This window comes from Setaria viridis, chromosome 9 (assembly GCF_005286985.2).
Source record: "Setaria viridis chromosome 9, Setaria_viridis_v4.0, whole genome shotgun sequence".
Lineage (NCBI taxonomy): Eukaryota > Viridiplantae > Streptophyta > Magnoliopsida > Poales > Poaceae > Setaria > Setaria viridis.
In genome coordinates this window covers 54,225,237-54,240,806 of record NC_048271.2, presented here as the reverse complement: position 1 = coordinate 54,240,806, position 15,570 = coordinate 54,225,237, and the positions used below count along the sequence as shown (strand labels likewise).

The 15,570-nt window shown below is 50.0% G+C and overlaps 2 protein-coding genes, 1 non-coding gene and 1 pseudogene across 3 annotated transcripts; 2 read left to right on the top strand and 2 right to left on the bottom strand.

Annotated features, from left to right (window-relative positions):
- Positions 1 to 389: 389 nt before the first annotated feature.
- LOC117838519 (protein NRT1/ PTR FAMILY 5.2) lies at positions 390 to 5,315 on the bottom strand. Its single transcript, XM_034718572.2, has 3 exons — positions 4,870 to 5,315; positions 4,563 to 4,780; positions 390 to 1,969 (listed from the first exon to the last, which is right to left on the bottom strand). Exons 1-3 carry the CDS (start codon positions 5,033 to 5,035, stop codon positions 518 to 520), a joined length of 1,836 nt encoding a protein of 611 aa, XP_034574463.1. The 5' UTR covers positions 5,036 to 5,315; the 3' UTR covers positions 390 to 517.
- A 3,128-nt stretch (positions 5,316 to 8,443) lies between these two features.
- On the top strand, positions 8,444 to 8,514 carry TRNAG-GCC (transfer RNA glycine (anticodon GCC)). The gene has a single exon. It is a non-coding gene; the product is annotated as a tRNA-Gly (tRNA).
- Positions 8,515 to 8,903: 389 nt separating this feature from the next.
- Positions 8,904 to 10,071, top strand: LOC117836489 (uncharacterized). The gene has a single exon (XM_034715927.2). It carries the CDS (start codon positions 8,991 to 8,993, stop codon positions 9,948 to 9,950), a length of 960 nt encoding a protein of 319 aa, XP_034571818.1. The 5' UTR covers positions 8,904 to 8,990; the 3' UTR covers positions 9,951 to 10,071.
- Positions 10,072 to 10,155: 84 nt separating this feature from the next.
- On the bottom strand, positions 10,156 to 10,288 carry LOC117841191 (U2 spliceosomal RNA; annotated as a pseudogene).
- Between the last annotated feature and the right edge of the window lie 5,282 nt (positions 10,289 to 15,570).

Sequence of the window (15,570 nt, the reverse complement as noted above, 5' to 3'; positions counted from 1 at the left end):
ATTGATTAAGAAATGTGAGATTACATATAGTTTACAATGGAAGCATTACAGTGATTCACGACCTTGCGGAGGTTGTCGCGGCGACATCACTCATTCAACCCGCGAGCGTTCCACACAAAGACATTATAGTTTTGCTGATCCATGGAACGAGAACAACCCGGCGAGCCGTTCGGCTATCAGCTAACGCTGATTGCGCCTCTGCCTGCACGGTCGCGGCCATCAGGTTAGCGTCGGAGAGGATCTGAGCCGTGACTCTCTGTATGCGTACAACATTACCCTCCCATGGCCATGACTCTCTGTTTGCGTACCTCCACTTTGTTGCCAGATATTTTTTGCAGGCAACTCTTTTGTTGTTCTTTATCCCCATTTTTCATGCGATCATACGAAAATTACCTGTTGGAATCCTGTGCATTTTTTTAATAACAGCATAATAGTGGAGCCGCAAAGTTGTATGCTCTGCAGCTCGATACATGATCACGCGAGTCGCACCATGGCTGGAGCTTGGCTTCCTCTCTCGTCAACCCAATGGCTCCGCCTGGAGCTTGGCTTTCTCGGCCTCCAGGCCCATGGCAATGTCGATCGTCTCGGTGGATTCGGCCTTGTACCTGTACATGGCGCTTAGCGCGAGGAAGGCGAAGAAGTTGATGCCGCCGAGCACGGCGAGGAACGCGTAGTAGTAGTCGAGGTTGGAGGCGTTGAGGTTGTTGGTGACCCAGGCGTTCCCTCGGTCGCGCGTGATGCGCGTCACCGTGGACAGCAGGAAGCTGCTGAGAATGTTGCCGATGCCATACGCCGTCAGGGACATGGCCGTGCCCAGGCTCTTCATGCTCTGCGGCGCCTGGTCGTAGAAGAACTCGATCTTGCCCACTACCAGGAACGCGTCGGCAAGGCCCATCAGCACGAACTGCGGCAGGAGCGCGAAGATGGTGAGCCGGAGCTCGCCGCCGGTGATGTCCAGACCGTGGCGCCGCGCGTACGCCAGCCTCTGGCTCTCGATCGCCGACGCGATCGCCATCGTCACCACCTGAAGGAACATGCCGATGCCCATCCGCTTAAGGATGGTGATCCCACGCGGGTTCTTGGTGTACCGACGCACGGCCTTGACGAAGACCAGGTCGTAGACGACGACGGCGACGAGCATGGTCAGCGTCACGAACGCGCCGAGGCTCGCCGGCGGGATCTGGAAGCGCCGGCGGCCCATGTGCCGGTTCATCGTCGCGCCCTGCTTCACGAACAGGGTGTTGGTCTGCGCGATCAGCGTGCACGGCACGAACATGGTCACCAGGAGCGGCACCAGCTTCATGATCTGCTTCGTCTCCTCCACCTGGGTCACCGTGCACAGGCTCCACTTCGCCGGCGAGCCGCCGTTGCCGACGTCATCCTTCACCTTCACGGCGGCCTTGTTCAGGAACCTCATGGTGTTGGTGGAGTCCATCCGGAACTTGCGCTTCCTGGTGTACTCCTCGACGTCCAGCTCGTGCAGCTCCTTGGCGTCGGCCGGGACGGGGACGTTCCACTTGCAGAGCGTGGCGGCGACCACTTTGCCCATGCTCGTGAACGGACTGCCCTGCGGCAACCTGTGGCGGTACAGCTTGGTGCCGGCGAGGAATATGGCGATGGAGACCATGAGACCCAGCGTGGGGATGCCGTACCCGACGGACCAGCTCACGTTGTCCTGGAGGTAGACGAGGACGGTGGAGGAGAAGAGGATGCCCAGGAAGATGGTGAACATCCACCAATTGAAGAAGGAGAGCTTGTGCATCTTCTCCCGCGGGTCGAACTCGTCGAACTGGTCGGCGCCGATGGTGGAGATGTTGGGCTTGGTGCCGCCGTTGCCCAAGGCCACGATGTACAGCCCGCCGAAGTAGACGCCGAGCTGCAGGGCTGAGACCTTCGGGCACACGCTGCCGTGGCACGGCGGCGGTTTCAGCGCCGGCAGGGAGACCGACAGCACCAGCAACACCATTCCCTGCATTACATTGTCCCGTCACTTAGTTATTACTCGTTCGTTGCATTAGTGAGTAGTGACACTACCAGTATGTGATGATTTCAGGTAAAAAAAGTTTAAAAGAAAATGAGTTCGTGTTGCCTTGTAGTTTTCTATAGCACAAGGGAAATTATAATTCTAGGATGATTTTAGGTCCCGTTTGGGAGGCTTGTCCAAAACCGACTTCTTGCTACAGTAATAGAAGAAGCTGGAGCTGGTGAAAAAAAAGTTGCTTCATCGACTCATAATTTATCCATTCCTGAACTATCTCCTTGATGCAATGTTGCTGTAGTGCTAAAGTAGGTGGAGCTCAGGAGAAGTCGTGCCAAACGGGCTGAATAAGGCCATACAAAATAGAGCTAAAAAAATAAGAATTTATATTAATTCTTTTATTAGAGGTACCAGGAAATTATGTTAATTCTTTTAATAGATGTACCAGGAAATTATGCCTAAGTAGTCCAAAAAAAGGCTAGACAGCTCCCACTAGATTTTATTGAAAACTGTTCCGTGTCATAAATACTTTAGAGGTGTCACAAAATTATACATAGGGAGAGAATAATATAAAAGGACTCCAAAAAAACTATTAGAGCCAAACGGTCCTAGCAAGATTTTAGGGAAGGCGATCCTTATCATGAGTTCATTGGTACGCAATGATTCAACTCCAAGGAATCTATGTTGGACTTAAGTTGATAGCTATTTCTGAACCTCCCTAGTCAGTGCACTACAAGATAACTCCTTTTCTGATGGTGCCCTTGCGTACTCATGCATCTTGGGCTCTTGGCAGATCTCGGTACAGACTACAAAAATTCCAAATGACTGACGATCTAATAATACAGAAAGCAGATGCTGACGTGACAAGAAAGGGCCACGCTCGCTCGTGCGCATTGACTGTGGAGACAAGAACAGCTTAACATTTCTTTTTTTTTTAAAGAAGTCAGCTTAACATTTCACACTCATGATCTTCTTCAGAAAAAAAGAGAACACACAGGAGTGTACTGCATGATGGTTGCTGCACCATACATACTGACACTGGTCTAGTCCAACGTCCAAGCAATTAACGAAAAGCAAGGCCCATCTGCTGTTTCGCTGGATCACTGTAGCTGTGAGCAGGACACAACATCCGTTGAAATGTCCTAAGTACTCTGCATACTGTCTCAAACCCTTTTTCATGAACAGTGCAAATCTAATCGCAGTAAATCAAAGATAATTTTACTAGCGAATTGAAGTAGGGTTACACTTACACTGTGCTCTGTAAATCACTGAACCTATCACGAAATGGTATGCTAATCACCATTCACCAGTCAGAGGCTACAGATGATATTTACACTTACACACGAGGTGGGTCCACGCAATCATGCAAGAGTCGAAAAAGATCCACGGATAGATCTGCTTGACTTGAGAGTCCACTTTGGGACCTGACGACCATACGTCCGACGGTTCGAGGCGCTCAACTGATCTGAAATTCTGAACCCGGGACAAGATAAAGGTTTGTCCGACCTGAATCTGTATGGCATACGGCATACTACCAGTCAATATCTACGGCGCTACATTCCTATCCCAGTAGCTGTTGGATGAGGAAACAATGCAAAGGGATATCATTGTCGATGCTTCTGTGGATAGCTCTGTTTGGTTATTATCACTGTAAGGCAGTACAGGTCAGCGTTGCGGGATGGCGATGGTATCACTGATGATGATATGATGATACCATTAATCCACTGATTGCACGTCCCTTCTCTTGTGGCGCTTTTTCCTTTTCTTTTTGTTGAATTAAACTCTTGCTACTTCCATTTTTGAAGATTTAAAGTGAAAAAGAAAAGGAATATCTACTGCTTGTTTTGCAATCATATGACAGAAGCTCCTATAAAGTTTGTCTTTAAGTCCCTGTTATTTTGTGGCCCCTTTTCTTTTTTTCTCTTTTTTAAGGGACAGCTAAATCTCCGAGTGAAATAGAGCTCCTCCTCACCTAAATTTTTCTTCACCCCCATCCCTCTTTCTTCTCTAACTCCGGCGAGATTCTGGCGAGGTTAAGGGTTCAGGGGTTGCTAGGTGGGGCTGCTCACCGCCGGCCTTAGAGGGAGGGCCAGCGGCGGCAGGCTGGCCCGGTGGAGGCAGAGAGGCGCGGCGGCGGGGGCGTTGCTGGCCGAGCGGCGGAGGATGGTGGTTGGGCGGTGTCGGGGCGGGGGCGTCAATGGTGACAGCAGCGGTGGGAGGCGGCGGCGGGAAGGGCCTGGGTGGCAGGCGGTGGAGGGGTGGGGGAGGAAGAAGAAGAGGGTGGGGGGAGGAAGAAGAGGGGGGGAGATAAGGGAGAGAGAAAGGAGGGATCTGAGCTGCCGATTTTAGATCCAATAACTTAAAAATTCGTATGAGAAGGGACTCTGTTTCACTTAGGTGAGCTATAGACACTCCAATTTTGAAAAAAAGAAGCATAGCTCCATGACCAGACACGCGAGCTGTGACCATGGTTGGGCTATTGTGTTCTTCCGTTCAGTCAAAACCGTGTTCCAAAACACATGGTAATGCTTCTCTCTCCACGTTTAATAAGGAGCAGCAGCGGGAGCAGAGGTTAAGAACGTACCACGAAGTATATGGCGGAGCCGGCGACGAAGGTCCAGTACCTGCCGAGGTATGCGTCGGCGATGTAGGCTCCGAGCAGCGGCGTGAGGAAGACGGTGCCGGACCAGTTGGTGACGTTGTTGGAGGCCTCCACGGTGCCCTGGTGGAGATGGTCCGTCAGGTAGATGATCAGGTTCGACGCGATGCCGTAGTACGCCATCCGCTCGAACAGCTCGTACACTGCATGTTTATATATCGTCCTCACAAATTCAGCCTCTAGCTCCTCGCACATCGGAAAACAACTAGGAGAGACAAACTAACACACGCACCGACGATGAAGAAGCAAGCCGTCCAGCCGCCGCGCTCGGAGCGGAGCACGGGGTTGCCGCGCAGGTCCACGGACCCGTCCTGCGCGTACTCCTCCGCCCGCAGGTCGCCGCCGCTCTCCATGGCCAGGCTCCCAGCAGCCCCGGAAGGAGCCTTCTCGGCAACCATCTATCGGGTGGTGCCGTGGTGGTAACGTTAACTGCTCGGCGGGGACACGGTCGGTGACGGTGACTCTTGTGTCTTCTCCCCCAGTGTCACTCGCTCGTCTCCGGCCTTAAGCTCTTCTCAGCTCGTGGCAGCTGCTGCTCCCGGGGACCGGCGCATTTATAGACGCCCCGTTAGGCGGCCACCATCACTGCCTTATGGACGTCGCTCTTGTGCCCAGTCCGTCCCCACCACGGTCGCCGCGCTTACTGGTGTGGTGTATAGCCGCCTTCTAGACAAGTCCTCCGGGGACACCCGCACGGCGGCACGGCCTGCAGCTAGCTGGTGCAGGTGTGGTGTGGTTAGGACCAGTAAGGGAAGTGTGTCCAAGGCTACTGGTGAATGGTGGTGGCTGGTGGAATATGAAGAGAGAACAACCAGTGTGCTCATCAGTATTCAGTACTGCTGTGGTTGGAGTTGGCCAGCGTCCAAGCCTATTACGTCACGCGTGCGTCAGCGTCTACGACACTTGCGATCGCTGCGACAACACGCCGAAATCTAGGGTATCGAAGTCTCCGCCCTCGTGTTAAAACTGAAGCACTACGGCAGCATATGATAGCTACCTACAAGACAATGTAGAGACATAGTGCTGGCACTAGTGTGTATGTGTTCTGTATTTTAGGTAAGAGAAAACAAAAGAGAGGGGAGGATACAATTGACACTGCGTATGTTACATTGGTGGGTGATGTGCCACACTTCGATCGGATCGAAGCCATCTTTAGCCGGATCGGAGCTAAGTGAAGTGCGGCTGTATCCATCGGATCTTTCGCGGTCGAGAGCGAGAGAAACGGCGGCGTCGGGTCTGCTTGTCCGGCGCGGAGAGCCGGAGAGGAAAGGGCGCCGGCGCTTGCTTTCGGCCTGTACGTGGCAGGGACCGCCGGGTGCACGAGGGAGATCGATCGCCAGCCCACCCACGCCGCGGAAAACCACGCGAATCTCAGCGAGGATCCCCGCGAGGAACACGTCGGCGCACGCGCGGCGCCGTCGCCGTCTGCACGACTCGTTGTGCCTGGCTAGCTCGTGGCTCTCGCCGGCGGTCGTCGTCGTCGCCACTGGCTAAGCTCCTCGGCGTCGCAAAGTTGCTCGCGGAGAACCGCGGGGATCGAGCCAACAAAGCCGGAAGCCTGGAATATTCTAATTTCTAGTCTTATACGTACTAGTACACTAGACTAGATACTAATTAGATGCCTTACGATACTTCACGAGCAAGATATGGTTAAGGTTCCTACTCGGGTCCCTACTCCAGAGACCAGTCCCTTGTCCTGCGGGCGAGTAGGGAGGCCCCTACTCGGTCGATTGGTCCGTTTTCCACCCGCGCGCTGCCCTTGTCCGTTAGACTTAATCTTGTTGTACATGTTCGTTTGTGTTCAGTGCAGCGTTGTGTCCAAGTTAGCTATCGTGTACATGAGTCAGCAGGCAGGCTTTGTGTGCGTATTTGGCCGAGTCGTGCGGCCGAGCGTGGAGTCCGTCGAGTACTCGTACGTGTGCTACTTGAGTTAGTTATTTTGATGAAGTGGTCAGCACGGGCATGCAGGAACGTGCGGAGTTAGCGTTGCATGCACGGCTGTCAGTGGAGTGAATTCCGGATTGGCGAGCTGTGTGAGCCTGTGCCGTTCGGGTATTTGAGTCATCGAGCCCTTGTTTACTTCCCTCCAAACTTCCAACTTTGACACTATGCAAAAAGAAGATTCCCCATCACATCAAACTTACGGTACATGCATGGAGTACTAAATGTAGACGAAATCAAAAACTAATTGCACAGTTTTGTTGTACTTTGCGAGACGAATCTTTTGAGCCTAATTAGTCAATATTTGGACAATAATTCACAAATACAAACGAAACGCTACAGTGTCGCATTTATGGCAAAATGCCAATTTGGCACCTCCCAACTTGGGAAGTAAACAAGGGCCGAATGTGTATTGCTTTGAGTGTCCTAAGCGAAAAAGTGAAACAAGTGCAAGTGCAGGTGCTGGTGTGCAGCACCGAATAGATTCTTTATGTGTGCTAGTTCTTCTTCCTAGAGTTCGTGTCCTTTCTTCAGGTGCGGCCGTGTGTTGCCGGGTGCATCATCTTCTCTGTAGAGCTGAGTGTTTGTGTGCTGTGCGTGAGAGCCGTGTGTGAGTGGGATCATTTCCAACATTGTCGTGCTCCTTGGCGCTGATATCTAGGGACTATAGCTGGAGTTGAGAGCAAAATCAACGGCACTAGAAGTTAGGACAACCCTATTTAAGAAAGTAGGGGCTTCAAGTAGGGGCTATTGTCGGAGTTGCTCTTTCATGATTGTTTTACTGCACATTTGGCGATTGGTAGCTAAATTAACTTTGGGCCAATAATTCTAAGGGTCTTACTACAATGCTATTTCTATTAACAATTATCACGAGCATGTGCTAATTCATCATGGGGGTGTTTATCTCCCACGTGCTAAAGTTTAGCACCCGTCACATCGGATGTTTGATACTAATTAGGAATATTAAACATAGGCTAATTACAAAACTAATTGCACAAATGAAGTCTAATTCGCGAGACAAATCTATTAAGCCTAATTAGTCCATGATTTGATAATATGGTGATACAGTAACCATTTGCTAATGATGGATTAATTAGTCTTTTCTCGTGAATTAGCCTATGGGTTCGGCAATTAGTTTTATAATTAGCTCATGTTTAGTCCTTCTAATTAGCATCCGAATATCCGATGTGACACGTGCTAAAGTTTAGCACCTAGTACCCGAAAGCAGAACAAGCTTACAAGCGAGGTGACATTCCGTGGCCACATGCATCAAGGCTGCGGCTTTTATGTATTGTTGGTCGTGGTCCTTTTCGTTTGATTTTGGTCCTTTTCGTTTGATTTTCTGGCGTGCATCAACCACCATATGATGAATTGATGATGGCCCGGCTGCCGGTATACCCGCAGCTAGATGCATGGACTGATCGATGGATGGATTGATGCAAATAGAGCGAAACGAATCCCTATCCTACATGGCAGTGACCTTTTCGAGGCATCGGCCGCGTTCACACGACCGGACTGGAAGGGGTGCCGAACCTGATCAGGACATGTACGAGACTCCAAGTCCCTTCTTTATTTCCCTTGTTTGGTTGCCTACACGCACTCCCTGCTTTTTTCGTGGAGCTGAGTAGCTGATAGCTGCAGCCTGCCTGCAGAAGCAGGAGGCGACAAGGGAAGCCGCCTATTAGTTGCGTCACTGGAGCTGCTGCAGCTGTGAGCTTGCGGAAGTGCGGAGGAAGACAGCAGGCGCAGGCGCGCAGCTAAGCTATGTGCGACCACGACCAACACGATGGCTGGGCCGTGAAGAGCTCCATGGTCATGATCATTCAAACCATTACAAATTTAGTGATGAAAGTCCACGCACAGCAGCACCAGTGGTCTAGTGGTAGAATAGTACCCTGCCACGGTACAGACCCGGGTTCGATTCCCGGCTGGTGCATCATCCTTTTTTATTTTTGTCTTCAACATGTTTTGGGCAACCCCATTCCACCGACAGGCTGCCTTCAACAAGTCCAAGAACCGCGAGCTTCCAACTGACCTCTGACCTCCCCTTGTTTCCCGGCCGCTGATCAAATGAACCTGAGCCCCAGCGATCTTTGAAATGGGCACCTCGGCGGCGACCCCAACTCCTGCGTGTTCGGTTCTTCCTCCTTTCGTCATCAGACATTCAGCTTGGGCCGCTTATCCGTCGTCTCACGGGTTCTTGATGGGCCTTTTACTACTGGGCTGTTATACTGGCTTATTATTGGTGAGGAGACTTTCCTTATGGCCAATATGGGCTGTACAGCCCAGCTTTCTTGGTAATTCACAGCCTGTGGCTGTGACGACGAGCGGATAATTTCACCCGCCGCGAACGCAAATGCGGCGGCCATTCCCCACCAGAAAATCCTCGCTCGCCCGCCGCCGCCGCGCACAATGCTCGTCTTCACCGCTGCAGGAACCTGCCTTCCCTCCCCGGCGCCGCCGACACCCGCAGCCGGAACGGTGCCTCGCCTAGTCCTCCTCCCTCCCCTCACCTCCCGCCGCCACCGCCGCCCGTGCCGCGCCAGGCTCCTCCGGCCGGTCAGAGCGGCCCCGACCACGCCGCCGCCCGCGCCGTCCTCGCGCCCGGCGAGGGACCGCGTGATCGAGTTCGGCAAGTACAAGGGCCAGATGCTGGGCACGCTGCCGCCGTCGTACCTGCGCTGGGTCGTGGCGGAGCTCGACTACGGGGACACCGCGGCCTGGGCGAGCCTCGCGCGCGACGTGCTCGACGACCCCATCTACTTCGACCGCGTCGAGTGGGAGCACGCCCACCGCTTCCTCCGCGGCGACGCCGACTACGACTACGCCTACGACGACGGCGACGGGCCGCTCCAGGAGATGGCCGAGCGCTTCGGGTGGGACCTCTCCGACGAGGAGGGATGGGGCCGCCTCGACCTCCGCCTCATCGGCACCTCCTACGGCGGCCGCATCCCGAGAAAGGGCGCCCGGAAGCAAAGCACCAGCAGAAGCAACAGCAACAGCTCCACCGGCAGCGCCAAGAACGGTTCCCTGTTCGACGTCGGCGCTGACCCGGACGGCGCCAGGGGGAAGCGGGACGAGAGGAGGGAGCGGATGCGGATGAGGAGGGAGGACCAGGTGAGGACGGCCAAGATGGGGATGCTCGGGGTGAATGCCGGCGTGCAGGACACCGGCGTTCCGGGGTCGTCGCCGAGGAAGGCTCAGATTCGGACGGCCAAGAAGGAAATTTTGGGGCTGGGTCGGGGCAGCCGCGCCGGTGAGGTGCTCGACGAGAAGAGGGCGGCAGGGAAAGGCGGCCAGGGCGCCAACCCCTTCCCCGGCCGGCAAGCTTTCTTGGACAAAGTCAGGAAGCTCAAAGGTGAAGATAGCTAGCTACCTTTGAAGATAGCTAGCTAGAAAAATCATGGGAACCAAGATGATTTCTACATGTAATTGTGTCGAAATATTCCTTTTGTTGAGGTTTGCGATAACGAGATCCTTCTGTTCTGTGCCATCGCTAGAACCCTTGAGATAACAAATTCAAAAACAAGTTTGTGCCGCCTCCCGACCAGGCCGAAACATGTGAAGTAGGTTTGGTTGGGGTGCGGCAGGCCCGGCCAGCAGTGCAACGGCTGCGCGACAGTGATAGTTTCAAAAAAGAAAATATGAAATATTAAACTGATAAGAACATATACTGCTCTTGATCTTCGCCAAAAGGCCGACAAAGGTACGCTTTGCGAAGGTGCCCTGGGTCGCCTCCCGCCTCCTCTCGTCACTTCGTCAGGCCAGGCAATGTGGGACTAAACGCACAAGCCACAAGGCGCACCGCGCGGCTGCTGGTTCTATGACTTCTATCTAGTCGGAAGAGCTGCAGCGGCATATGTGGGCTCGTTTCCCGTGCAAGGCCCAACTAGAGAACAATTCCAAGCCCAACGTGTCATGGATGCTAGTTCCTATTCTTTTCTCTATCTTTTTTTTTTGTATAATTCGTGTTCGGTTTCTACACCACTAATGAAAAGGCAATCTGGTATATCTGCTAATACCAAATCGAGTTCGAATTGATTTTGCAGTGATGCATAATAAACTCTCAGACATTTTCAAGCAAGAGAGCATGCAGACGCCCTCACGCTCTAACGAGAGAACCTCTTCAAGTGCCAGGAATGAACGGCGTGGTCAGGACGCACACGGCTCGATGCGGCATGTTGAAAAACTCCAAGCCAGTTCGGTTAACTTAGCTCAAATTTATGTGCATTTCTCTTTACTTCAGACAATAATGATATAACTTGTGTTGAGCAGGTTAGCGATAAACTTGAGAATGCTAGATCACGGTGGTTTGGCATACTCGATCTAACCAATACCTTTCGCCCGGTCTCGAAAGAGATGGAGATCACCAATTCACCGGGACCTAGAGACAAGCTTACTGAAGGGGTTAAGCTAGCACGCCGCTTCCTTGATAGCTACTTTGATCAATCCAAACGGTAATTAGAATAATTAAGCAGTTGCAAAAAAAAAGTCTATCTTAAGAACGGGTAACAGGGTCCCAAACTCAATCCGGGAACGAAAACAACTCAAGTTGCTAGGACGTACAATATTCGTGATAGGTCAGAATCGACCCTCTTCTCACAATGTAAGTTGCAGTTTGATTTGGAAAACTCAAACTTTACAGATTGTCATCAACTAGGATCCTGCCCATGCGTTGCTTCGAGCTATAAAATATTTATATTGCAATATGCGGAACATACAACAAGATAATAATAATACGAAAAAACAACCAAAGTATATTTTGAGATATTTCATTTACAATAGAAGAGTATCAATATAATCTCTGTCTTAACTCAGAAGTACGGCATGAATGTTAATGGTTATCATTCAAACTGCTAATGGTAGTAATTTTAAGTCCAATATAATCTCTATTTTAACTCAGAAGTACGGCAAGGACGTTTTTTCAAAAATCTAGTAATAAGAACTTAGGATTTATACATCAAACAGGTTTGTACCTGTGTATTGCTACGGGCTGTAAAATATTTATATGGAATACATAGAGCATCAATAAAACAATAACAGTTTTGCATTATTAATTCAAGCGGACAGAACTCATCACAGCAACACGCAACCAATCCAACTCGTTATCCGTATAATGTGCAACATGAGAAGTAAATGACCGTCCAAAAGACAGATCTGACAAGTGTTGAAGCCACAAGTGGCTTAAAATTTTTAACTTCAGTATCTGAAAGTTTGCATAGCTCTTAGATGGAAAAACATAAAGACATATCCAGAAAATTGAGTGTAAGATTCACGGGTTACTTTCAGGTTGACAATTTAAAAACAATATCCAAAGAAAAAATGCATTAGACCCCGGAAAAAGAGCAGTTACATCACCATCTCCAATTCTCCATAACAATAAGTAAGCTACCTCTTTCCCACCTTTTGCTACATCTGCTTTCTCTCAAAATTAATGATATATCATTTTATTTTTATTTATAAAATGTTCAAAATTTCCAGCATAAAACCAGCCGTGTTTCCATTTCTATTTTTCACATAACTAATAAATGGGTTCAGATGTTTTTTACTATATACTTCCTAAAAGGAACTTCATATATAAATTTACATCGGACACAATCATGCATGGTAGCAAGCAAAAACATTGCAGTTTTGGTGGCATACTTATGTGCAGCCTGCTAAAGAACAAAGCTGGCAGTCATCATCATATCAGGGCGCATTAGATAAAATAAGGAAATTACAGCAGCCTCAAATGGTCCAATTTTATGATTGTAACTGTGGTTTTTATTCAGAGGTTCAGAGCCTATTGTATTGATACTGCATTCAGACTTGACATCAAAGAGAGTAGTGCCACCTAATGAAATTACCAGATATATATGTGAGGTCTTCATAAATTATGTGCACAATTATACTTGGAGCTGAAACTACAGGAACATTGACGTCAAATCATCAATTCATTATGTAATCCTCACAAGGAGACAAAATTGTTGGAAAAACACTGAGAGTAATTGGTGCTTGCTTGCCTGGAACGGAGAAGCTACGTCTTTGCAATAAGCCAATGACAGGATCAAATATTATTCAAACAAATGGCAATCACAATATTTTTAATCACAATTTCTTATACCAAGTTAACACAAGCTTGAGCATCAGAGATCATAAAAAAACAGGAAGCCTTCCACCATGCAACCCAACACAATTGAAGTCCTGTGCCGCTGATTGATTGTAGTCTAATCTAAGTTGGGACGAATCCATCCAAAATAACATCAACAATCCTTATACCATCCATATACATAGACAAACCAAAGGAATTTGCTAATCTAAGTCAGGTCGATGCTTACTTGGTCGGGCGTCAGACATAGGTTGAAGGAGAGGCGCCGGTCCGGCTCGCCAGCGGAGGTGGGCCATGTGCACCCGAGGATGGGATGGAAGGGCTCAACCATTCGACAGCTAGGGCATCACCAAATTTGCGTAGCCCCCACTGGAACCCACCCAGCGCGGTGCTAGCCAGAGAGAAACGTGAGAGGAGTTTGGAGATGGAGGACACCCACCTCACTGCTCGCACGCCGCCGCCGCCGCCGCCTTTGTGCGTGGTTGCCACCTTCGCGTGGCCCTCTTCCTCCGCTGGGTGAGGATTGTGCGGTGCTACCGTGCTGGCATGGTGGACGGATCCACCGACTGAGGCAAGTTGAAGATGGCGGCCCCCCTTGAAGGCGCTACCGAGCCTCACGCCCTGAGGCGGCCTCCTGTCCTCATGCATGGAGGGCGCTGGAGGACGGCGGCGGCGCGCGTAGGGTCAGGGTAGGGCAACAAGATCCAATGGGATCCACCAAGCCGATCTGTTTCTACTGGCGATTGGAAAGCGGAGTGGAACCGTGCGTACCCACATGATTGATGGACTCGGTGTCTCGGTCCGTGGACTCTGTGGACCAAGGGGGTGCTATGGTCTAGGTCTATGATGCACTCATGCACCCACACGAAAGGGTATGATACCCATTTAATCTAAGCCATCGATTTTTGATCTAAAGGCGGAAGCCTCATCTTCTTCCTTCAATTCAGACCAACGCGACGACCACGACAGCGCCGTACTTGCTGTGCATGGATGGAGCTTCACCGGAAAATCTAGGTTGAACTACGAGTGACAGATTTTTATGAAAAACGCAAAAACGGAAAGAGGAGGCGTAGAGGATCTCAATCTAGGCATCATAAGGGTTCCACCACATGATCAGCAGAGACGGCAACAGAGAAAAACGACCGCACCTTAGAGCCCTAGGCTGGAGACCGAAGGAGCCGGAGACTGAGGAAAGCGACAGGGCGTCGATGGAGGACGACAGCGGGGCAACGATGGACCACGGCGGCAGGGCATCCATGGAACATGGCGGAGGGGCGTCCATGGAACACGACTGCGGGGCGTCGATGGACCACAGAAAGGTGTGAGCGAGCCGGTGGCGATTGGGGACGGCGTCGGGCGGTGGCGGCAGAGGGAATCGAAGCGTGGGGAGGCGGCATTCGGGAAAAGAATTGCGGAGAAGGCCAGGAACAATCCAAGGGCCTAGGATCGTCAGCTCCTTCCGAGGGACGTCCGTGGGCGCGGGGGTCCTCTCCTTCAATCGTAGGGTGCTTGGGCTTCCCTCGCCACGTCTCACGCTCACGGACGGCTCGAATGCCCTGGAGCACGGGACGATGGAGCGGAGTAACCACAACGTACGACGTTTTAATCTCGATTTTGGTTTTTTTAGTTGTAGAGATGTAGAGAAGAGATAACTAGTCAGTTTTATGCATGTTTAGGGTATGCAAAAGTTGCATCTATATTTTCACATTTAAATAAGATAATGTTAATTTTGAGGAACCAATAATTTATTGTAATGGAATCCAAAGGTCGAATTCTATTTTGAAATACTTTCCCCTACCAAATTAAAGTATGTCCTTTTACATCTATGGAGAAAGGTAATACAGGATTTGACATGTTAGAAACTTAGAATATCAATTTTTTGTAAAGGCATATAAGTGATCATAATGTTAGACTTGGTGTGGATCCGGAGCAAACCCAAGCAACAAAATTTATTATGCAGATAAACCTAAAACTGATGTAACTTGTGCTGGATGGTCAAGATTCAAGAAGGCATGGTCCTGGGGAGACAAACCTTATGCTAGGTACGCTACGTGTCATGGAGTGTCGTTTTAAATTCTCCAACTTCCTACGCTGCAATGTTTAAATCCACTTAACCTGTGTAAACACATCACCACAGTCACAATCACAATTACCCATGAAGATGACGCCTCTAACTTACTACTGCAGTACTTAGGAAAAAACTTTGTAACAACAAATAATGTCAAGTTAGATGCAGCTACCCGCTCCTCATGTTTCACACTAAGTCTATTGGTTACCCACCTGGGACCCTTTGCACCGGACGCGCCGTCAACCACAACGCATGGATAGAGTAGTTGAACGTTGGGATTTTTTTTAATTAGCAACTAAGTCTCCATAAGGAGGTCAAATTTGCTCCGGGACAACATTCTGGATTTATCTCTTCATGAAATTAGGAGTGCCAAACCGGATCAAGGCCGGATGATATGTACCCTCTCCGTCCCAAATCACTATTCATTTTATTTTTTCTAGATGCATAACTTTTGCCATGTATCTAGAAAAACTAAAATAAAGAGTAGTTTGGAGCAGAGGGAGTATATTGGTAACCTGACTGTGACTTGTGACAGGTTGTGCAAAAGAAGCGACGGGCACATGTGAGGTACCTTTCATGTGCAAGAGGTCCGGAAATGTAAGCTTCGGATTGGACAGTTACAAACCCGTGTCCGGGAAATGTAAGCTTTGGACTGGACAGTTACAAACTCGTATATTGAGCTTAGTATACTTTTAAGAATCTTTTGACTCAATTTATAACAACTTGAGAGCGTGTCAAAACAAAAACTTCCTTGCTTGAGAGGACAGAGGACTAGAGGAGGCTGAGCTCTCACTAAATATGGGCCTTAATCGTATGGGCTGCATAGTTTTTCCTCT

Excerpts from the sequence above, each read along its gene's own strand:
- LOC117838519 (XM_034718572.2), bottom strand. The coding sequence starts at position 5,035 with ATGGTTGCCGAGAAGGCTCCTTCCGGGGCTGCTGGGAGCCTGGCCATG. Across the intron at positions 4,781-4,869 it reads GGCTTGCTTCTTCATCGTCG|TGTACGAGCTGTTCGAGCGG; the intron begins GTGCGTGTGTTA and ends ATAAACATGCAG. Across the intron at positions 1,970-4,562 it reads GCTCCGCCATATACTTCGTG|GGAATGGTGTTGCTGGTGCT; the intron begins GTACGTTCTTAA and ends AATGTAATGCAG.
- LOC117836489 (XM_034715927.2), top strand. The coding sequence starts at position 8,991 with ATGCTCGTCTTCACCGCTGCAGGAACCTGCCTTCCCTCCCCGGCGCCG.